Source organism: Dendropsophus ebraccatus, chromosome 4 (genome assembly GCF_027789765.1).
Source record: "Dendropsophus ebraccatus isolate aDenEbr1 chromosome 4, aDenEbr1.pat, whole genome shotgun sequence".
NCBI classification, from domain to species: domain Eukaryota; kingdom Metazoa; phylum Chordata; class Amphibia; order Anura; family Hylidae; genus Dendropsophus; species Dendropsophus ebraccatus.
This window is the reverse complement of record NC_091457.1, coordinates 123,614,405-123,638,665: the sequence shown is the minus strand read 5'-3', so window position 1 is coordinate 123,638,665 and position 24,261 is coordinate 123,614,405. Positions and strand designations below refer to the sequence as shown.

The 24,261-nt window shown below is 43.7% G+C and overlaps 1 protein-coding gene and 1 long non-coding RNA gene across 3 annotated transcripts; one reads left to right on the top strand and one right to left on the bottom strand.

Annotated features, from left to right (window-relative positions):
* Positions 1-5,279: 5,279 nt before the first annotated feature.
* On the bottom strand, positions 5,280-12,515 carry PSMD6 (proteasome 26S subunit, non-ATPase 6). The gene is made up of 8 exons (XM_069966933.1): positions 12,256-12,515; positions 11,259-11,464; positions 9,860-10,005; positions 9,341-9,560; positions 8,456-8,564; positions 8,151-8,319; positions 7,885-7,962; positions 5,280-5,569 (listed from the first exon to the last, which is right to left on the bottom strand). Exons 1-8 carry the CDS (start codon positions 12,398-12,400, stop codon positions 5,473-5,475), a joined length of 1,170 nt encoding a protein of 389 aa, XP_069823034.1. The 5' UTR covers positions 12,401-12,515; the 3' UTR covers positions 5,280-5,472.
* LOC138788739 (uncharacterized) lies at positions 11,964-22,594 on the top strand. Of its 2 annotated transcripts, none has more exons than XR_011362639.1 (3): positions 11,964-12,015; positions 21,299-21,395; positions 22,369-22,594. It is a non-coding gene; the product is annotated as an uncharacterized lncRNA (long non-coding RNA). The 2 variants fall into 2 exon arrangements; XR_011362638.1 differs by lacking the exon at positions 11,964-12,015 and adding an exon at positions 12,269-12,644.
* The last annotated feature ends 1,667 nt before the right edge of the window (positions 22,595-24,261 follow it).

The window sequence follows — 24,261 nt, the reverse complement described above, 5'->3', positions numbered from 1 at the left end:
CAGATTGTGCTTTGCTTTATGACAGGCGGTTTAGATGGTGGAACCAACCTGTGACCCAATGAGGCAATTAATAGAGGACTGTTCAAAAAAAGTTGATGAAGCCATTGCTGCTTATGAGGTGGGGTAACTACTTATAGGGATGGAGCTACACCTTCCAGTGGACATACCTCCATTGATTTAGGTAGTGGCACCTGCTATATGACGATACTACAAGGTGAAAAACATATATTACAACTACTGGTTTGTTTTTGTTTTTCTTCAGAGACCGCGCCACCCTTATCCATGGGTGGTGACTGGCATTGCCATTTAGGGTTGACCTGCAGTACCAGAAAAATATTATAGACAAGAAGAGTCCTGTGATATGTTGTAAAGACCCTAATCTCAGTACATTCTGAAGATGTTAAATACTTTAAGAGGTTATCCGGTTAGGTAAAATATTTGTGGAATCATCCCCCCCGAATACTAACATTTTTTTGCAGACTTGTCATTACCTTGTCAGTCTAAACCTGCTGCTTTCTGCTGATGACACAGAAAACTGTGTGCGAGCTGTTCACTGCATCTCCCCTTCTTTCCCTCTTCCTTCGTAGACAGTTCATTTAAACCGTGTCCCTGGCCCAGCTATATCTGCACTCTTATGTAAGGAGGATAAATCACAGTGAGGTCACCAGCAACTTGACCTCGGATTAACCCTCCCAGCATTACAGAGTGCAAAAACAGCCGTTCAGTGACACTGTTTACATGAACCATATAAAAAGGGAGGAGTGATAAGCGGAGCCAGAAAGAACAGCTCACATGCAGTTTTCTGTGTCTTTAGTAGAAAGCAGATTCAGAACCTGAAAGGGGGATGAGTCAACATGTGTTTTGTCTAACCAGATAACCACTTTACAGAAAACCTGTCACATTGAAAGTCGGCTGACAAAACCATGGGCAGTATTTCATTGAGCAAGAGGTGCTGAGCAGGTTTAGATAGATAGATGAATGAAATCTGTGTAACTAGTCATTTATTCATTAAAATTTGGCTGTTTTAAGGGACACTGACATTAAAAAAAAAAAAACTTTTTTTTTTTTCCCTGACAGGGTACTCCAGTGGGGGGGCACTTTTTCTCTGGGACCGGGGAGGAGGTGGCTGAGGGAAAAGACGTCCACTCACCTCCCCAGTTCCAGCGGTGGGTCCCACATTGCGACGCTTCGTTGCCCGGTTCCCGGCCGCTTCCTGGTGTCTGACGCGGGCCTGAGACGTGACGTCTCAGGTCCGCTCAGCCAGTCAGTATCCGTTTCAAGTCCGCTCAGATACTCACTGACTGTCACTGACGCCGGCCCTAGACGATACGTCAGACACCAGGAAGCGGCCAGCGACCGGAAAGCTGCGATGCGGAACCGGGGTCCCAGCGGAAAAGTGCCATGTGGCTACCCAGGTCTCACACAGACAGGGGCAGCACTTATAGCAGCTTTGTGTTATCCCTGGTTTGGTTCATTCAACCATTAGCTCAATGATCCACATAGCAGATTGTAAATGATTGTGATGCTGCAGTGTGAGGGCATGTCCACACTACGGAATCCTGACAGATCACCCGCCACGGATTCCACAGCTCGCATCTTCGCTGGTCCCATTGGCTTCATTCTATGGTTTGCCAGATTCCACCTCCCGAAGAATGAACCCGCTCATCCAGGGGTGATCCGCTGAGATTCCGTAGTGTGGACATACCCTAAAAGTATTGTGATAGTGAGAACCTATGATTCCTTTACCAACACTGTGTTCCTTCCACCTAATCTTATCATTTACAAACAATAGTTGTTCAAAAGGGACTATTCTGGAGCATGTTCAAGACCAATCATCTGGCATTTAAATACCGGTGGCTGAGTTGGATGCAGTTCCATAGGCTGTATTCATGTTTTCCCAGATTCCCTAGGGCTGCATCAAACTCAGTAATCCAATGATATACAAATGCGGGAGGATTGGTCTTGAGCAGCACTCCTCTCTAATAGGAACATTAGAGTATTGTCACTTCTGCTGCTATAAACTCCTCCATCCTCTCTGATACTTATATCCTACACTAATACTGGAAAACTTAAAATCCCAGGATGCTTTATGGGATTAAGGTACTTCATCCAGTAGTGGATCATAATAGGGGCATTCTGGGCAGCAGCCTGGGGCCCTGAGCTCCTGGGGGGCCCATGACCACCCAAAAAGACTTATACTTTCAGTGGTATACTGTCTCCTGGCTACACTTCCGCCATGATTTGCAAAAAAAAAAAAAAAAAATCACAGTTTTTTTTATGTCAATTTTGCACAAAACAGGACATCATGACATTATCTGTCCTGTACTATGAACGCCACGCTAGTGCTGCCATAGTTAAAGTGGGGTAGGGGGGCCCAGGCTTGGTGAACAGCCCGGGGCTTATGGTAAAGTTAATCCGCCCCTGACTTCATCTAATGATCTACCACCTAATAGATTCCACTGATGTACTCTATACAGACCAGGAGCAAACAAGGACAATCTCAAGAAATAGCTATGGTTACTAAACCAGTACTACTACATGCATCCTCTTGGGTACAGGGTACTCTTCTGTAATCCCTAATTCATCATCATATGCAAAACATTACAATTACTGCAAGTTACTTTGTGGGCCCCAGATAATGACGGGTTACTATACTGACACACCGGTCAGTACTAAATTATGGTTCAGGTGCACACCATGGAGTGGGCATTATTAATATGAATTGTCATCTTGTATTGGGCACAAGAAACTGGACCCTTAGGTTATGGAATTCTACTGGGAAATTTTTGATACAACATACATCACTGGTCACTAGAGATGAGCAAATTTACATTACAAACGAAATGGCTTAGCTTGTAAAGTAAATTTGCTCATCTCTACTGATCACCAAAGGCTTTGTATTTTATACAAACTAGAGATTGTAGCCAGAATAACACTGAGGAGGCCGCTTACCATTTACTTGCCTACAGTTAAAAATGTAATTCTTACCTTTTCCAATACATAAACCATCAACTATTTGATTAAAAACCTTGTAGGGATTGTACATCAGAGCAACAGCTTGGAGAGGACTGTGCGTGTATAAAAACCTCTAAGTAGTGAGAGCTTTTGAAAAAAGAAAAAAAAAATCCTATACAAAACCCATTAAAATAGGAGACTTGGGGGATATTTATAAAGTCCGGCGTTTTCTGCGCTGGACTTAGAAATGTCCCTGCAGCTCCAGCACTACGGAGATTTATGTAGAGGCGGACTGCCTCTACATAAATCCCGTGCGCGCGGCAGGAAACCTATGCCAGCTCAGCGCTGGAGTAGGTGTCCTGCTTATTTTTACGGGAAAAAAAACAAAAAAAAAAAACATGAATCGCGGGGCCTCCCAATTTATTTGCAAATGGCCCCTTTCAGCCGAAAAATAAGATTTCGCTCCTTGATACATGTCCCCCTTGGTGTTAATTAGAGATGATCGAACTTAGGAAAATCGTAGGTTCGATCGAACTCGAACATTCTCGAGCCTGACATTTGATTGCTGATGCCTTCCCGAACCGTGCGGAAGGAGGAGCGTGCCCAGGGGACACCTGGAATTCTGGGATTCAGCCTAGGCACACTCCTCCTTCCGCACGGATCGGGAAGGCATCAGCAATCAAATGCGGCAGGTTCGAGAATGTTAAGAGTTCGATCGAACCTCTCATTTTCCGATGTTCGATCATCTCTAGTGTTGATGTGGAGGTAGAGGTTAAAAAAAAAAAATGAAACTTCTGCAAAAGCATATAGCATTACTTACCTATCTACCCCAGTTTTGAAACTACCAAAAATCTATTGGTTAATGGTGGGTTTTGTTCTGTACTTCCTGGTTGAGCAGTTCCCAGAATGCATTGCTTTCCCTCAGCTGTTCATTACAGTCCCCGACCCTGCCCATTCCTCCCTCAAATCTGTTGCAGAACATCTAGGCTGTGTTCACACATTGCAGTTTCATTTTGTTACTGAATTATTTGCAGTACTTTATCATTTCATTGTGGTCCCACCCACACAGCACACAGTCACTACCTATAACACCACGCAGCACACTGTATTCTCTACCTGTAACACCACACAGTACGCTGTATTCTCTACCTATAACACCACACAGCACACTGTATTCTCTACCTGTAACACCACACAGCACGCTGTATTCTCTACCTGTAACACCACACAGCACACTGTATTCTCTACCTGTAACACCACACAGCACGCTGTATTCTCCACCTGTAACACCACAGAGCACACTGTATTCTCTACCTGTAACACTGATACTGGAATAAAGTAAAGAACTTTTTGAAATTTATTTTTCCATTTCCACGCACATATGATCAAGCATCTTTTATCTTTGAGGTTGATCTTTCCGATATTATCTTACATGGGATATACTGTTTGCCTTTTTTGTCCAGGTGGGATTGGCAGTGCTGGCTCTGATCCTAGCATCATTTACTTGTGTTACTGCATAATTTTTGTGAATATGCTGCAGTACTGCATTGAAACTCCAACATGTGTGAACACAGCCCTAATTTCACTGCAGATTTTTGCACAATCAGTGAAATCAATGTGCACCTGCTTCTGGACGGTCAGAGATGGTGAATCAGTCAAGGGGTTAGGGGATCCAGCCCCGCCTCCTGTGACATCACACCCTGCCCCCTATCTGCATCATAAGCCTGCACTCAGCAAACACACACAATGTGAGACAGAGGCATGGAAGATTTGTCTCCTAAGGGGGGATAGCAGTGGGAGCAGGAGACAATGTGAATTGGCACAGAGGCCATTTTTCTTCACTTCCTGGATGTGAAACAGCTACGGTATGGCAGAACCGTACAGATATGGTAATACATTGTATAGACCCATCTATATAACTTTTAAATAGAAAACATTAAAAAAAACATTTAAAAAAAAAAGTCATATTAGAGGGTAGAGATGTGAATAGTGAGAATACAAATTTGCTGCGATCACCACAACCCACATGTGACTGCACATCGCGTGCCAGCATTACATTTAGTGGGGGTCCAAGCTCTGGGATTCAAACACTTCATGACAATAAACAGGACACCCTGCAGTCCCTGCACAAATGAGCAGCCAAAGGGTGCTGAGAAGAGTACATCCTCAGGATCGATGAGGTCCACCGATCATGAAGTGATGGAATATCCCAACTATCACTTTATGAGATGGAGGGTTCCCTTTGAGGTCATGCATAGAATGGGTCAGTAACCTTGCTTTACTCCAATGCTTTTCCAGAAGCAAATCACCACAAAACAACAAAGTTTTCCAGGTTTTCTTTTTTTAATTGTTTTTTTTTCCTCTTTATAAGCATTGAATTTGTTAACATAACGTAAAAGTGTAAAAACCCTAAGTATACATCAGTCACCTTCCGAAATACTAGCAAGCGAGATATTTATACACGACATAAAGGTCTTCAGCACTTGAATCATTCACCCCAGTTAAAAGAGTGCGTCTTCACATGTTAATGACACGGGAGAGCTTCTGTACTCGGTTCAGTAACAAGTCTCCTTTCTTTATCGTTTCTTGGTACTGCCAGTTCTTGCTATCCGGCCTGGGAGACAAAACACAACACGTTACAGACTGGAGGTAATAGGAGGGATTTTATACTGAAAGAAAGGGGTTTTACATTTACAGCAAAGCTTCTGTTTAATGATAACTCTCACACACACGCTACTAACCCTTTTCAGTCTCCCCCTGATCCAGCAGATTCCACAGTGGTCCCCCACTGATTTTTTTTTTTTTTTTTTTTAAATCAGCCAGCAATAAAGTGCCAGATCAACATATGACCACTGCAACCAGTGGCCTCAATAGTCACATGCCATATGATAGGCTTCACCGCTCCGTCACCATGCACAAAGAACAGCAAGCAGCTGAAGCAAATGAGACTATAATGTAATAGTCTGCCCACCCCAGGTAATCTTGCCTTTGAGAGGTAGACTTTAAATGGTCCAAGTACTTCTACAGTGCTTATGGTGAAACCGCCGAGTGCAGACGAAGCCGATGCCAGAAGTCCCAAAACCAAGTGAGTTCCATACATGAACCCTATTTTAATTTGAAAGGGTATTAATGGAGACTAATGCTGCGTTTACACGAAACGATAATTGGCCCGATCGTACGGATTAACGATGTCGGAGTAATGATTGTTTTTCATAACGGTCAGCGTTTAGACGGTACGATATATCGTACGGAAATTCGTTTTGCGATTGCTTAAGCTTATCTCACACATCGGCGAACGACTGTTTACACTGAATGATCTGCGAATTTTTTGCGAACGATAAACGACTATTTTAGAACATGTTGTAAGATCAAAATGAACGATTTCTCGTTCGTCGTTTGATTATTCGCAGCGTTTACACGTACGATTATCGTTCGAATTCGATAGTTATCGTCCGAATTCGCACAATAATCGTTCCGTGTAAACGCAGCATTAAAATTTCAAATATATTGCTTTAATATGGTTATATTACTTCTAATTAAAATTTTGACTGTCAGCAGTAAAGGGCTACCACTGTTTCTGTCGGGAACTGCAGGGCTCTAAGCCTTGCAGCTCACAATCACCTGCTATGTTCTAGCATGACTGTATACAAAGCAGGGTCCTGTTGCCGGCTTGTACTGTATATTCTTATTATTCTGGGGAAAGGCTGGCTGACACGAGGATGAAGAGTTTCCATGATAACCTGAACTTCATCTGCATGTTTAAACCTAAGCACCATGTATACAGGTATACTTTACACTAGAGTCATTTTCCAGCAATGCTTTCCTTTTCAGACTGTATAAACTGCATTTAGAATATTGGTTTCCACAAATTTTGAAGGTATAATATATATGGGCACCATGACAGTACCACAGTACTGCACAACATTTAACAAGACATTTCACCCAAAGTTTATCAGAAGGTAGAGCATCCTAACCTGCTGAGCAGACCTTGATGCCTTTATTATGGAACACTGGTGTGCTTCTCTGCAAGTTCTACTATAAGGTTAGGATGCCCTTAATTGCCGATAGATTCCCTTTAAAGGGGTTAAACAGTATTCGGAAACATTTTATATATCGCTGTGGTTACATAGAAAACAATTAAGAGACTATGTTTAGCCCTTCACGCTCTCCCAGTATTCACTGACTTGAGACAGAACAGCGCTACGGCCAGCGATTGGCTGAGCAGTTAGTCTCGGAAGTCGCAGTGGCTGCAGTCAGGAGGGACACAGGAGGAGCGCAGAGAGGTAAGCATAGGTTTATTCAGTTTATCAATTTTCTATATAGCCGCAATTTTCTAAATAGAACCAATCACTCAGATTTTCCTGGTAACACTACTAGCAATGGCCAAAAGACGCGCTAAAACGCTGTCTTACCGTGTCTTGTGCGCCTTTTGAAGTAACTTTAGCTGCTTGAAACAAAGTCTTTTATTCTGGTGTGTGAAGCAGGGAGAGACACGGGCACTAGTTTACTGGGCTTCGATTAGTCAAAGCTCGACTAGTTGGCGTGCTCTGCGAGGATGCAGCCAGTTAGAAGCCTCCTTGCCTGTCAATCGCCAGCAGCGCATGCTGACAGGCAGAGAGCCCCGACTACTCAAGGCCCAGTAGACTAGTTCCCTTTTCTTGCTCTGCCTTATGCACTGGAATAAAAGACGAGTTTCAGCAGCTAAAATTACTATAGAAGACACGGTAAGACCTTGTTCTAGAACGTCTTTTGGCCGCTGCTAGTAGCATTATCGGCAAAATCTGAGTGATTGGTTCACTTTAAAGCCAGAAAAGCCCTTTAATATTGAGTCAGATAACTATCCCATTATCCAACATAACAGGAGAAGAGAAGTATTTGTATAATACATAGTTATTAAAATATTCATCCCAATTCCTTCTTGTACATTACCTGTTGGTTTCAACAATTCCATTCACTTTGTCTATCTTGCAGTGTAACCTCCCAGCTGCAATGAACCTGGAAAGCTCCCTGAAAGGATAAAAGGGAAAAACAGGCCTCATGAGAGCTGCAGATGTAGATTGGACTGCACATAACATAAGTTTCTACCTCCCACATATAAATAGAATACAGTGACATCACTGGTGGGTGGAGATTTAAAGAATAATAAAGCCTGCACAAAAAAAAAAAAAAAATTATTACAGACAAAAAATACATACTGGTCTATGAATTCTACTCCAACGCCAAAAGCTTCAGCCATATAACCCAGCGTCAGCGAGCGGTAAGACTCCAATAGTTGGCTGTAGGCCTGAATCCTCATCTCTCGGACATAGTATCTGTAATGAGGTGCAAATAGCCAGTCCTTCTTCAGCTCCTGCTCCACAGCAGCTGCAACCAAGGATGGACATACAGTTATAGATCAAAGTGGATTACAATGTATTAAGAGATCCAGCAAATCTAGAAAGCAATACAAGCATACACCCATAGTATACCATGTAAAATAGTTTCCTCCAGAGGCCCTTACCTAGTGACTGGAAGAAAACAGAGTAACGGCACTCATACAATGAGAAGAGATACTGACGGACTGTGGGCAAACTGTGTAACACTTCTAAGATTTCGGCACCTTTGATGACCTGAAATAAAATAATACATCCGTGTTAGAAGAGAACCTGTCCAAAACACCATACAGCTCAGATTCTATGTAGATTGGTGAATAGGGAGAAGAAAAACTCATCTACGCTCTCTCCTCGCTCCCTTTCTTTCTGAGCCATGCACTGAAGTCTACACAGCGTCTATGGTCCACCACAAAGAATTGGAGACAGAGCCCAGACTATCCTAGATTCCTAAATACACTGTGGCTAACTATGATAAAAGGATAGGAACCTGAGAGAAGACGGTACTGTACTGAACATACAGGCACGTAAGGAGCAGACCCTGAGCTCTGCTTCTTCTCAAAAGATAACCTTCTCAATCTATTATATTATGCTGAATACTTTTTACTGTGGCTTTCTGTTCTGCATAAGAGGGAATTCTCAACCAGGGGTAATAGGCACATGGCAGGAGCTATGCAGTAGAGAAAACCAAGGTCTATTAGCCTATAACAACTATATAAAGGGACTCTATTGTGTTTCCAAAATATGTGCCATTATTTTCTGATGGATGTGGCCCCCACCTATGGGGTGAACACAGGTTCTCTACCACATGAAAGCCTATGATTGCTACAAAAACGGGCCAGAGGTTGAACCCTCACCCTGCACCCTGCTACAGAATAAGCCGGACATAAGAAAATCCCTTAAATACAGTAAACCTGTACTTTATGGCACAGCAACACCCGCTTCCAATATCCTTGTACTGCTGAGAACAGCCTATCGATTCCTTTGACTAAGTGCCATCATCAGACATAACTTACCTTTTCTCTCAGATCTGGTCGATCCAAGGCGATCATACTGACATAGACTGTGTATGTTACAAAGGTCTTGTAATCCATCAGCTCATACGAGGTGAAGGTAGATACAGTATCCAAGAAGAGCTCAGCCGCTTGCTTGAAATCTCTAATAGCCACACAGTAGAGTCCCTGATACACCTTCAGGCGATTCCTCCGGTCCCAGTCACCACCTTCCTCGATCAGGCTGTGAAGAAAAAACATTAAGTATTGGGAGTTATACACTTGGACTCACTGAATTGGATCAATTACAGATATCGCCATTCAATGATAATCTGGGGGAGAACACAATTCCAAAAGTGCCCTGTGACCCCAGGGCCCACTGTGTACATTGTGAAGCCAGACACAGCAGGTTCTCTATAAGGACCACTTGTGATAGTAATTTAATAAAGGGGTTTCTGCTGCGATCACCAACACTGATGGTGCTGAACATTTATCATTTATAATTTGCTATAAGAGAACATTTCCTTATTCATGGTCTCATACCTCCGAGCCTTCTCTGTGTTCCTTGTAATGAGGTCATTATCCATGTAAAACAAGCCAATCCTCAGGAGGTAAAACACTATGTCCAGCCGATGTCCAAGGGCCACCGTTTTGTCATAAGTCTTCCGAAAAGCGGTCAGAGCTCCTTCCTGCATAACAAATTATTGGAAGGTTACTGCAAGCTGCAGGTAATAGAAATCCAGAAATACTTAAAAGGGTCCTCTGGCCATGCTTACTTTGTGTGCAGCTCTGCTGTCAGAAGTGTGACAGCACACCTGCGTTCTAGTGCTGCGATGTCAGCTGCAGTGGGCATCTTGTGTGCCGCACTCTCTTTTATGGCACAAAAGTGCTGTGTCTGAACAGTTGGCACAGACTGGAACAAGAGACATCAAACGTCTGGCAGGAGAGCTGCACACTAAGTAAGCTTGGCTGGGGTACCCCTTTAAACCATGGATGGGGAACCTGTGGCCTCCAGCTTTTGCAAAACTACAATTCCCATCATAGCCAGACATGATGAAAGATGTAGTTCTGTAACAGCCGAAGGGCCAAAAGTTCCCCCATTGCTGTGCGACATTAAGCCATCTGCTGTGGTGCACTTTAGGGCAATCTCCTGTTCTGCATTTGCAGTGGATAAGACTGACTTGTGTAGAAAGTCCAAAATAATAGTGCAATGCGGAAACACCCTCCATGACATCCATATATCCTCTAAGAGTCCCTCAGATTAGGAATAGAGCATATGGCCGTTACAGAGGCAAGTCCTCACTTCAGATCCCTACTAAGTGCCAGAAATGACAACCACTGTAAGTGTAAGCCTGGACCTGGAATATTACCACCTTCAGTAAGTCTGCAGATCCACAGCTAAATGCATGTTAGATGGCGTTCACATCATGTTCGTAATAAAATGGCAATCTGTCAAAGTAAATAGAGGTATACAAAAATCTTTATTACAATAAATCAATTCATAAAAACAGATAAAATGAGGTATGGGATAGAACACAGAGGTCAAAACCAGAGGGGGAGGAAGACATCAGTGTGGTATAACAGGGATAGGAATTACATATACTGTGGAATTATTCTGTACCACAGGATATTTAATTCCTATTCCTGTTATACCACACTGATGTCTTCCCCCCCCCTCTGGTTTTGACCTCTGTGTTCTATCCCATACCTCATTTTATCTGTTTTTATGAATTGATTTATTGTAATAAAGATTTTTGTATACCTCTATCCAACTGTGCAATTTCTTTGGTTATTGGTTTTGTGTCTTCGTTGCACTGTAGAATATTGTAGGCAGGACTTTGTAGGTTGTCAATCTGTCTGAGTAGTCTAATGTATACGTGCACAGACTTCTTCAGAGATGGAAGTCTTCATGGCCTGTTTAATGGTGACGTTACCAGCTTACCTTGTCACCAATCCTACATAGATACTCCGCCCGCGCCATCATTGCATCTCTGATCTCACTCTCGCCCAGGTTCTTCTCGACGTCCTCCAGCACATCATCCAGCCTCTTCAGCTCCTCCTCATTTGCTTTCTTCATCTTGTTTAACAGATCTGCATCTACCTGCCAGTCCAGCTGCTTGCACAGACCCTCGTAGTAGGGAGCCATGTCTGAAAAGAGACATAAGAATCACTGACAGAATTGCATCTCGATTTGTTGATAAAAATAATCACAGCAATAACCAAATCCTGATTATTACTACTACTACTATTACTACGACTGCATAATGAAAACTTCTGCACTCTTTAAAGAGGATGTACCACCAGGTACGTCCTCTCTAACCTGACACAGGGATAGAACGGCGCCGTCACGGGAATTGGCGGCTCGGTGTGACCTTCCTACACACAAAGCCAACACTAATCCCTGCATAGTGTGAGGGTTACTACAGACACACCATACCCAGAAGGGCTGGTGCTAAGCCTGTGTTATTGGTGGGACATCACACTATGCTGGAAGGAAGCCAATACTGGGAGCAGCCAATCACATCGCCCTCCCAGGGTCTCTGCCCATAAGTCATCACTGCCCGCCATACACACTAGGTGGCAGGTTGGGCAATACTGATCTATATAATGGGTCATGTGATCACAGCAACCAATCATGGTGCAGGACATCATTACAAAGGGGGCGCCACCATGGCGAAGGACTGGACATCACATGACCTGTAAGGAGATTATAGACATTATTAGACTATATTGTATTATCATGAAGCTCCTTCACAGGGCCCAGTGTGACAACATGCAAACCCGGAACCTGTATAGGCTAAAGATGGCAGTGCATGCTGGGAGCTGTAGTTCTATGGGAGTAGATAGATAGATAGATAGATAGATAGATAGATAGATAGATAGATAGATAGATAGATAGACAGAGGTCACCATTCCCAGTCGCCCCGCCGCGCACTCACTGTTGTCGGTAATGGCCTCCATGAGCTCAGCACGGAGCCGCACATCGCCGCGGGTCTCGGGGAGGCTGAGCAGGAACTTGAGCTGGGCGATGCGGAGGTCCGGGTTCTTGGGCAGCCCCTCTTCTTCTAGATTCTCCAGCGGCATCTCTGTCTGCTCCGGGCACGGGAACTGCTCAGTCACCTCTTCCGCCGGAAGCCGCCGCTTACAATGAGCCCCGGCCGGGGAGACCAGCGGCCACTAGAGGTAGCGGACTGGAACTGCACCTAGCAAAGCAGTACTGCGTCACCTGCTGGGGGCGGGATGGCAGCTCGGCAAATACGGAACACCCGGTAAATGATATAGCGACATCTGGTGGCCTCGGCGTGTATAGCAATCGGAAATGAGAAAGGTTAGATCACATCTACTTCGAAGTGACATCTAGAGGCGGTATGTGGTAATGCAATCTAGTCGTAAAGTAGGCTAAACAAGGTGCTGTGGGGCTTCCTTACACTTACTTAGCACTTTTTATTACATAGCACCTTTTCTTGTCCTCCATGCTACATTTGTGAAAACACCGCCAGTAGTCTTTAAATAACAATAATAATAACACACAAAAGCACTGCATGTACAGCACTTTATAGTTCCCTATTGTTACAAGTAAAACTCTTAGGGGCACACGCTTGATAGTTATTAGTGTTGAGCCAGCAATAAATTGCTAATGAACCCCATTGAATCAATGGGAGACTCCAGCATTTAAAGGGGTACTTGGCAAAATGTTTTTTCTTTCAAATTAACTGGTGTTAGAAAGTTATATAGATTTGTAATGTACTTCTATTTAAAATTCCCAAGTCTTTAAGTACTTACCAGCTGCTATATGTCATGCAGGACGTGGTGTATTCTTCAGTCTGACAGAGCAGTAGCAAATAACATAGAAAAGCTCTCCTGCTCTGGACAGTTCCTGACAAAGACTGAGGTGGCAGCAGAGAGCAATGTGCCAGACTGGAACGAATACATAACGTCCTGCAGGGCATCTGGTAGCTGGTAAGTACTGGAAGACCATCTACTATAGGGGTACCTACACATGGGACCATCTACTATATGAGGGATGCCCAGAGGGCACATCTACTATATAAAGAATGCACAAAGAATACACTGATGCAAGCAAGTTTTTCGCTCTAGGGTCTCACGTTAGTATGCCTGTGCACTGGAGGGGGAGCCCAGGTTGGGTGGACAGCCCGGGGACCAGGGTACATTGAGTCCACCACTGCTTCCTGTAACAGGCGGCACATCCATGTGGCTGTCCTCAGCAGTGATGTTGTACATATGCCACCATAGAGGCCAGTAATTGGCTTTGGTGCTTTTGTGGATGTTCACTGTGCTATGGCTGCAGGATCAGTGCTGGAGCAATGTTGGGTTTAATTAGTGAGTAATGTTCCTTGTTCCTTATAACATTTTCTGCTGCAGAAGCCACTGGGACTGCCCCAAAGACTCATGGTTCAGGCAGCATGAAGATGATGACAGGATCCCTTTAACAGAAGGGTCATAAGATAAATGCAGTCCTCTTTAGAAAAGGTTCTAAAAATCTATGACACAGTCACTTCATTATACCATGATACAATGATTCATCTCCTTAAAATTTAGTGATGATAAAGTTGTTATAAAATTAGAATTTCTTTTTATAATGTGTGAAATGAGATAAAATTATTATCATTGTATCAAAGATCTTCAGTTTGCCGCAAGGCTAATGAAAATCTGAATACAGTCATCTTAGATTTTGCCCAAATGGATCAAAGGATTATATTTCTAGGAATATACATTCTTATGTTTTCAGATTTGTGTTTATTAGTAGTCTGGGGTCTGTAATTATTTTTACTTTATTGATTTTGGGGTAATGTATGCACTGCTTGTGAATGGCAGAAGGTAAGCTGTGTTTTCTGGGAAATGGCGGCATATATTTATGAAAATGTTTGGACTCTTCTTAAAACTTTAGTGTTTTTGTGTCACATGTTTTATTGTTGGATCAATTGTCTAGCAAGCTAGGAAATACCTGGTTTCCCAGTGGTGTTTAAAACATAACTTTTATTAGCATGATTGTTAAAATTCTTTGTTTCACCCAGTGTATTTGTGCAATTATTAAAACACTTGTGATATAACAGCAGAGTCACTCTCAGTATGTTGGGGTTGGGGGTCCCGACTCCACAAGGAGGCAGTGATAGTTACACTTGCCTATTGTGTAACAGAGTCTAATGCTAAGTTTACACAGATCGATAATTGGCCCGATCGCACGATTAACGATTTTGAAGTAACGTTTTTTTTTTTATAACGATCAGCATTTAGACGGTACGATATATCGTACAGAAAAATCGTTTTGCGATCACGCGCCCGCAGCCCGGCCCGCCCGCAGCCCGGCCACCTGCTCATCCGCAGCCCGGTCCCACGGTCAACCGCAGCCCCCTGCGCCGCCCCGATCGCCACCCCCGCCGCCGCCGCTCCGATCGCCACCCCCCCTCTGATCGCCACCCCCCCGTCACCGCTCCGATCGCCACCCCCCCCCGCCGCCGCCGCTCCGATCGCCAGCCGCCGCTGCTCTGATCGCCACCCCCCCACCGCTGCCGCTCCGATCGCCAGCCCCCGCCGCCGCCACTGCTCCGATCGCCACCCCCCCGCCGCCGCCGCTGCTCCGATCGACCCCGCAGGCCCGGCCGCAAGCATACGTTACCTGCTCCGCATAGCAGGTCTTTGACTCTTGAGTGCACTGATTGGCTGAAGAGGGGAGCCGGGAATTTCAATCGGCTCCTCTTCAGCCAATCAGTGCTCCTCTTCAGCACTAGTACTCCTGGCAGGAGTGCCTGTTGAGTGGGGTAGCAATGGTAGGGCTAGCTATATTAGAGCTATGTTGCCCAGGAACAGTTTAGTATAAGTTCCGAGATGCTCTCCAGAAAAGATCCACTCGCTAAATCAGTCACAAGTGGTGATGTTTTATTGTTGTAATTCATTATTATGCCATGTTTGAGTTTTAAATGTCATGGAACTCAGTTCTTGTCTCAATTTAGATTCTGTTCCCTGAAAACCGGCTTCTGCTTTGGTATTACTGCTGTTCCCTTCTTCAGAGTGACATCAGGACCATTATTATTCTCAGCCATTATATTGTAGGTGCCATCTCCTAGGGTGGAAAGCTGCTAGTCCTATTCAGCAGAAACATGGCATAAATGCACTGCTCCATGACTGCCACTAGAGGGAGTAGAGAACACTGTTCTATGCCAGAGGGAGAGCACCTGCAGAGAGAGGAGGATAAGTCATTAGTCACTAACTGCACAGACCAAACCTCATCTGGCATTAAGCTAAATATGGTGTGGTATGGGTGTCAGGAGCATGCTGGCCTTACATCACCAAGCCCAATGCCAGGTGTAAGATGGAGTGGTGTAAAGCCTCCGCCAATGGACTCTGTATTAGTAGAAACTTGTTCTGTAGAGTGGCGGATCACACTTTTTTATCTGGCGTCTAATGGATGTGTCTGGGTTTGGTGACTTCCAGGAGAGCAATACCTGCCTGACTGCATTGTACTGTCTGTGAAGTCCTCCCAAATGAATGAAAGTTTTTATAACTGCAAATGGGACCCTGCCCCCTATTACTGCCTACATGGGATGCCTTAAAGATCCCGTGCAGGTGTCATAACAAAGTTGATGGAAGACGGGGGGTATTAGAATATGCGGCATTTCTCACACCAGTTCTTTTTTATTTACACTGTACTTTTCTGTTAGGGTGCGTTCACATGTACAGGATCCACAGCAGATTTGAAGTTGCAGATTCAAAGCAAAGCAAATCTGGCCTATCAAATCTGCTGTGAATCTGCTACGGATCTGTTGTGGGTCTTCTTAAGATTCAAATCTATGCCATCAAATCGGCTGCAGATCTGCTGCGGATCCTGTACATGTGAACGCACCCTTAAGAAGTCTCATCTTAGTTATCATGAAGTCTCATGTGGCTTCATAACTGAGGGGCAAGTCTTCATGCTAGGTCTGGACATTTGCACTACCTTGACTGTATCTACATGTGGCTCGGGCTGAAGTGACTTTTGTACAAATCATAAATCAGAGTAAATATACACATATTTTAAAGGGGTATTCCCATCTCCATTAATATAGTAAATCCTTTAAGAATCATAAAGTTATACATTTTTTCTGATACATTCATTCAGCAAACATGTCACCTTCTCCCGCTATGCTGCTCTTTTTCCTCTCATTGTTGACAGCTTATTATATAAGTATATATATAGTATATAAGTATATAGATAGATATAATTTACATTTTTTATATATATATTTTACTGTATATTTACATTGTATCACTACACAGTGGTGCCTTGGATTACGAGCATAATTTGTTCCAGGACTGCGCTTGTAATCCAAATCCACTATTAAACCAAAGCAAATTTTTCCATAAGAAATCACTGAAATGCAGACAATTGGTTCTGCAATCCAAAAATAATGATTTTATATTCTGAATAACATGTAAAACTAATGAAACAAACATTTATAAACTGCTGAATATGTCATATTATAAGTTACTGTACAGTATAGCAATCAGCATGTGGAGTATAATGTATAGTAACTGCATAACCCTGAAAAACAGCAGCAGTTTGTAGATACAGGATGAAACTGCAGATCCCCATAATGCAGTAGCGTAGTACAACAGGCTAGAATAGAGAAGCAGGGCTGCTGTCAGAGGTCTGTGTGGTCACATGACAGCAATGGGTAAGGGGTGTGTGTGGACCAAACATGACTGACAGAGACTGCAGAGAGCATGAAGGAATGAGCAGGACATATGTGAGTACATAAATCGGGGGAGAAAGGGGTTACAGCTATGAAGAGATTACCTCCACAGTCCTGTCCCCTGATGTGAGCCCCAGACTGAAGTGGATCTGCTATGATTTAGAAGGTGAGGGAGTAGTAGTGGATTATAATAGGTCCGTTTTGGGCGGTAGCCTGGGGCCCTGAGCTCCTGGGGGGGCCATGACCACCCAAAAAGAATTATGGCTATCCATATTGGCTATCCTGTTCTATGAACGCCAGGCTTGTGCTGCCATAGTTACAGTGGGGTGGGGTGGGGAGGCCCAGGGTTGGTGAACAGCCCAGGGCCTATGGTAAAGTTAATGCGCCCCTGTGAGGGAGACTTCCTGGGTGAAAGTACAGTGCTGTAGACCACCCTGTGGAGGCTATGCCCCTCCCCCTCCCCCTCCCACACAGTATAGGGAGCTCTTAAACCAAAGCAATGCTCTTAAACCAAGTCACAATTTTGAAAAACAATGAACTCTTAAACCAAAATGCTCTTAAACCAAGTTACTCTTAAACCAAGGTACCACTATATATCTTTAATATATATATATATATATATATATATATATATATATACACACACCACTGCTTTTAGAGCAAAGTGGTGGTCTGTAACCAAGATAATGAGCTGCAACAATGGGAGGAAAAGAGAAGCATATCAGGAGAAGGAGGGAAGTTTGCTAAATTAATGTATGTGCAAAAATATTTAAATTGACGAGCCCTACAAGTTTAAAGGGAACCCGTAATCATGAAAATGCTACTGAAGCTATCAGGGTCATGTAATAGAGCAGAAGGAGCTGAGCGGATTGATATATATCATTATGGGAAACGATTCAGTATAACCTGTCATTTATTGATTGGAATCTGTGATACTAATAAGTGACCCTATCATTGAGTGATACAGCCCACTGGACTCAATATAGAATGAGCAGAAATTTCAAGTTACAAATTATACTGAAGATAGCATTGTCTTGATGACAGGTTCCCTTTAACTATGTTATCAGAGAAGATAAATCCTCCTATAGTGTGGTCAGACTAAAGGCCCTATTCCACGGAACGATTATTGGCCGTATTTAGACGATAATCGTCCCTTGGAATAGAAGGCAACAATCAGCCAACATTGTTCATGTCGGCTGATCGTTGCAGTTGTTTGTTTTCCAACCTGTTAAAAAACAAGCGACTGATATAGCAGCGATCTGCTGCTGTCGCCCCGTGGAATAGGAGCGGTGGCAGCAGACTGCCCCTATCCTCTATGGGCTGCCTGGACGATCTAGGGATCACCCGGGCAGCCCCCCCGCAGCTCCCTACGGCCCCTCCCGCACTCACTTGCTCGCTGCTGCCGGGTGGAATAGTGGTGGCGGGGAGCGAGGAGCAAACAAGCGCTAATATCGCTCGTTTGCACCTCATAGTCGCCCCGTGTAATAGGGGCTTAAACCTGCCCGTGAGTGACCTGTTCCTGTCATTGACTATCCCTCTGGCACAAGCTATAGACTCTCAGCTCCTGCCTGTCTAACTGTGGACTAGTAACTAGGACACCAGACAGTGGTGAAGCCTGCGGAGGTCAATAAACCACATGGCTCCAGGTACCTAACTAAGAAATGTGCCCATTAACCCGACACACCAACACTGCAGGGGCATTTGGAGATCACTGCTTTTAAATTCTCTGGAATACTTCTTTATGGACATATAATAGATGCCAGTTTTAGGTACCAATATTTCTGTGATGGGTGCTGATGGCTTAGATTGTTGGCCTTATACACTGTTCTGGTGCTATGCAGAGAGTCATTACAATTTTAATTCTCACTATATCTCTCTCTTCCTTCCAACTCCTTTCATTCTGTAGTTTATAAATAGTTTTTGGAGGCTTTTTTTCGATAGCCTTTGCTCACGAACACTTTTGATTTATCCTTTAAAAATCAATTTAAGGTGCTCTTCTCATCATGACACCTATGACTACTACTCCCCCCAACAAATGTAGCTGCGCCAACATATCTTTCTATGCAAAAGTTTACTTCCATCTTCTCCTCCATCAGTTCAAGCTTGAAAGTATAACACTATAAAAGGACAGTAGGAGCCACCATAATAGCAACTGAATACACTATTACCTCTGACAGACAGGGGGCAGTGTTCACCATAAGCAATGTCCTTGCCCTACAGACAATGCCTGGCACTGAAAGAACATACATCAGGCTTCTCTCATAGCCAAGGTTGTTTGCTACTTAATTTCCTCCCTATAAGAATGTCTTCTTGCATTTCTTTTGTCATGCGTTGTGTTCTAGCAATCTGAAGAGTCACAAAAGCAAATTGACTGAAATGATGGCATTTACAATGCTTTGTTGTTATTGCGTAGAGAGCTCAAAATGCTGGATTCTGTGTAAATCATCCTGCTGGAAATTGCACTGATGAATATGCAATGTCCGCCCCCTTAGCTTCAGAACATTTGTTGCAAGAACCAGAGGATTGTATCCTGGATGAGGGGGCGAATGTTCCCAAATCTAATGGAATTGAAGATGGTTATATTATAATATTCAGAGGTGGCTTTGGGACAGGACAGAGAGCTCATGAGCAATGGGATGTGGATTTAGGGCAGTTACATAGTAAAGCTAATCTTTATTACATGTCTTATTGCACTAACACCATGGAGATGGATCACAGATTCATACATGCTGAATAGAGACACCAGCCCCCAAGGTATGGACTATGGAAATCAAGCAGATGCCCACAGGGTTGCCCTTAGGCAGGGGCCTCTAGTGCCTACTCATAAGTAATTTTTCTTTGCCAATGTATACATTATAAAACACACACAGTTCTGTCCAGGGAGGATCCGGCCATTGTTCATATAACAGGAACAATTTGCTTTAGAATGATGGAACCTAGCAGCCTAGGAGAGTGGACTCCAATAAGCATGCATGAACAATGACTACTTTCACTGTACTAGTCAGTATTGGCGCCATTGAATGAGCATGTGCACTGTGTGGGTGTCTTATTTAAAATGGCTGAACGAATACAGCATGGAATCTTCATGAGATGTTTGCATTAAAGGGTTACTCCAGCAAAAAAAAAATCAGATCAACTGGCGTCAGAAAATTATAATGATTTGTAAATTATTTCTGTTTAAAAAGGTCATGTCTTCCAGTACTTATCAGCCACTGGATGCCCTGCAGGAAGTGGTGTATCCTTTCTTTGTGGGTGGGTGGGATTTTAAGCTAAATTTAGCTAAATTTTGTGAGTAAAGCACAGTAAAGCCCCAGCTATTTGTACCATGTAATGTCTACATATTCTTTTTTTTTTTTTTTTTTTTTTCGAAAAATTGAAGCCTGTCTGAACTTCTAAATTGTGGGAAATAGCACTTTATGTGCATTTACCATAATTAATATACATTAGGAATTTGTCTAACATTTCCTTTGTAATAACATATTAAAAAGTACATTTTGGCTGGACTTCGACTTTCAGCACAAGAAGACCAATTCAAAGATATCACCCCCCACCACCACCACCAGATGACATGCGCCTCCTCTTCTCCTCAGTCCTGCCTCCAGTATCCGTCCTGGCCCGTCAGCGTGGCTGGATCTCGAGTGCCGCCATCAGAGTGGGGTATGAGTCCTACTGCACAGGTTCATACCCCGCTCTCTGTACCGGTGCTGAAGGACACAGTATACTTGTGAAGAACTGCCCACCACCCATATCGCCACTACCACTGGATTATAGGTACCACGCCCACACCATACCCCACTCTGATGATGGTGCTGGAGATCCAGCTGCACTGACAGGCCAGGCAGAATACTGAAGGTGGGACCGAGGAGAAGAGGAAGTGCGTCAACTGGGGGGTTATATCCTTGAACTGGTCTTCCCGGGCTCACCGCCTGTGGACAACGGACCTGATTTGTTTATCCGAATACCGTTGAAAATAGTGAGAATGGGATGAATAATTCAAAAAAGGACTGCATTAGCTGATTCAGCATAGCAGCGAGGATCTGTTAGTATACAAAACTTATTATTGGCAGTAAAATGGTACATTGGCTTTAAGTTGCCTACTTTGCAAGGGACTGAGGAGTTATGGTTATGTTATGGTTATGTTTCCTATACCTTCTTTATGTCTCTATTTTTCATACTACAAGACTGGATACTTTCCAGAGAGACTCCGATATATCATTTTTTTTATATTCCTAGAGAAATCCCATTATTAGAGTACATTTATATAAAAAAAGAACATCTTCATCTATTACAGAGCCACCTCTTTTCTGGTATGGAACAATAGCGTGCCAATCTTAAGATCTGCCAAGTATATCAGATACAGCGATGCCTATTAGTACTGAAAATATCAGGTAGGTTAACAGCGCAAGAAACAGGGATTTCTCATTACTGCGCCTGGTAATAGATATTTCTTATGTCAGGCAACATACGCTGACATTTAATTGATGCCAATAATCATAATTTTACGGTCATCTGGCCTGAATGTAGTGAAATTACCCAATCAATGATCAGCGGTTGTCTGGACAATGAAATCTTGTATGCCTGCACTGGTCATCTATTTATTGTTCGCCCAATGGAAGGATCTATTCAACCTTAAAGAATGAAATATTAATGGGCAGGCCGTGCTGCAAGCAGATGGAACAATAGGGTTCCCAGCATGGGGACAGAAGGAATATTTTTAGAACACCATCAAAATACAAAAATTACCTACCATGAAAGACTAGATAGATAGCACAGTGCAGACGCACGCCACCGAGCAACCGAGCGTGGCTAATTGTGTCTCCGCTCACATGTATTCAGCAAAGCTATTTGCATCGAACAATATTTGTAGAAATGACAAAGAAAAGTAATTTTATTGGGAGTCAGAATTGATAGTTAGCAGCTGTTCTACTGAACCAGCTCATTAGTGACGACCAATACTGAGGCATTTAATAGACAGGTCCTGGCATAGACACACAGCAGATCTGCATGGGAAGATAGAAGAAAACGGAACGGCAGCAATTAATAAAGCTAAGGACATGTGGTGTTAAAATTACCATCTATTTACACACACACACACACACATATATATGTATATTGCAGTGAAATGATAGAATCAGAGATTTCATTCAAATGATTGAATGAATTCCATTGTATTTTTCAATCGGATTATTCAGACTAGCTTTAGAAGATTCCGTACTCCGAATGTCCCTAATCTGCACCAGCAGGTCTAGAGAGGAGGGGGGAGATACTTTTCCAATGGAGGGCTATACACTTTTTACTACCCCCTTTTCCTCCACAGAAATAGCATTTTTTATTACATATTTTATCTCCTTGTCTTATCAGGTTCATAGCACAAGACTCACATAGACATGTCTATATCTTTAGTATAAATGACAGATATGGACACAGAGAATGGATACCACCTTCACCGGGGTGACATGATGATGCATGGAGTGTGACAAAGGAATAAAGACCGGCCTTCAAGTTGACACCAAGGACATAGACATGACGCCAAAGACACAGTTGCGATTTTTTCCTGTAATTATTATAAACTTCATTAACAATGTAATAAATCCTTCTACTGTTGGCTGAACAAGAATTTAAAGGGATTGTCTGGGATAAAACACACAAGGATGCTGCCAAGGCAGCGAGGGACATGATAGTACGGTATACTTACATGTTCCGCTCCGCCACAGCTTGCAGTTCCTGCCCTCCACTTCTGAAGTGCCTTTCCCATCGGAAACGGTCACTCAGCAAAGACAGTATAGACTCTATGCTGAGCGGTCATTTTTAGTGGAGAATAACATGTCAGATACTAAAGCAACATGCCTCCTGCTCCCCCAGCCTGTCTGCTCTGCTTCCGTCCTTCCCACCACCACATGCCTGCCGGAAGGTGTGCTGCTCTGATTCCCGTCCGTCTTTGGTCCCATTCTCCCCGCTGCCATATGCCTGCCGGGAGGTGTGCTGCTCTGATCCCCATCCGTCTTTGGTCCCATTCTCCCCGCCGCTATATGCCTGCCGGGAGGTTTGCCGCTCTGCTCCCCTGTTCGCCCCGCCGCCATATGCCTGCCGGGGAGGTGTGCTGCTCTGATCCCCGTCCGTCTTTGGTCCCATTCTCCCCACCACCATATGCCTGCCGGGAGGTGTGCCGCTCTGCTCCCCTGTCCGCCTCGCCATATGCCTACCGGGAGGTCCCGTTCGCCCCGACACCATATGCCTGCAGGGAGGTGTGCCTCTCTGCTCCCCGTCTGCCAAAAATAGAGCCGGGCAACTCCTCACTCCATCATTTCCCTGAATGGGGACGTTCTTCAGCGAAATGATGGAACGGCATGTTCATTTCATCATTTCCCGGGATTTGATCAAATCCCTGGATTCTATCTATCACTGCATAATTTTTCGTGCAAGATAAGATAATAAGTGTGTAAATGTATACACAAATGAGCCTATATAGGAAGAGACAAAAGAAGAAACAGAATGAGTATTTTAAAGGGGTCTTCCATTCCCTGTGAAAACATGTATATGCTGCCAAGGCAGGGAAAAGGGAAAAGAAAATTAAAAATATATATTTATACACTTATCTAGTCCAGTCCCCTGCTGCTCCCCCTCATTTTACACAGGCTGGAATATCCCTTTAATATCATGTCACAAAAGTAATTTTGAAGGTAGGACTGGGCGATTAGTCAAATTACTGTAATTAATTCGCACTCAGGGGGGCCTGGATGGTGTGGTTACCAGTGGCCTTACTAACTGATCCTGGTACTGAAGGGGCACACAGTCCATCTGGGCCCGGAGCTGAAGCTCGGAGAGCTCATGAAGAGAGAGCGCCCCCTGCAGGATCCAGCACTGAAGCATCTGCTTCACCCCCGGTTGACGACCATGTAAAGTGGCACCATAACAGTTTGGGTTCCTGTAAGGATAAAAAATGGCTTTGAAGTTTCCACAGTCTTATGTTCCACATTGGCCTACGATGGAGCTTATGTTAATTTATGCTTGCGATGGTGTACATAGGATTATATAACGAAATTCTGATGTTTTAGACATTTCCACCATATGCAGAGAAAAGACCCTCACCCCTGAGGGTGTGGGGAGGGGGGGGGGGGGTTAGATACCAGCGCTTTATTTAGTAAAACATTAAGTCAGTGACAATTTATAGACATTTTCCAGCTTATCCTAGCAGTACTTTCCTAGTTTTCTCACTTATTATATATGGTAACTGGTGGGATGTATATATAAGAA

Bases quoted from the DNA above. Each gene is read 5' to 3' on its own strand.
- PSMD6 (XM_069966933.1), bottom strand. From the start codon at position 12,400: ATGCCGCTGGAGAATCTAGAAGAAGAGGGGCTGCCCAAGAACCCGGAC. The intron at 8,565-9,340 runs GTAAGTTATGTC...ATTTTATTTCAG, and splicing joins GACCAGATCTGAGAGAAAAG to GTCATCAAAGGTGCCGAAAT. The intron at 7,963-8,150 runs GTATGTATTTTT...TTATCCTTTCAG, and splicing joins GGAGTAGAATTCATAGACCA to GGAGCTTTCCAGGTTCATTG.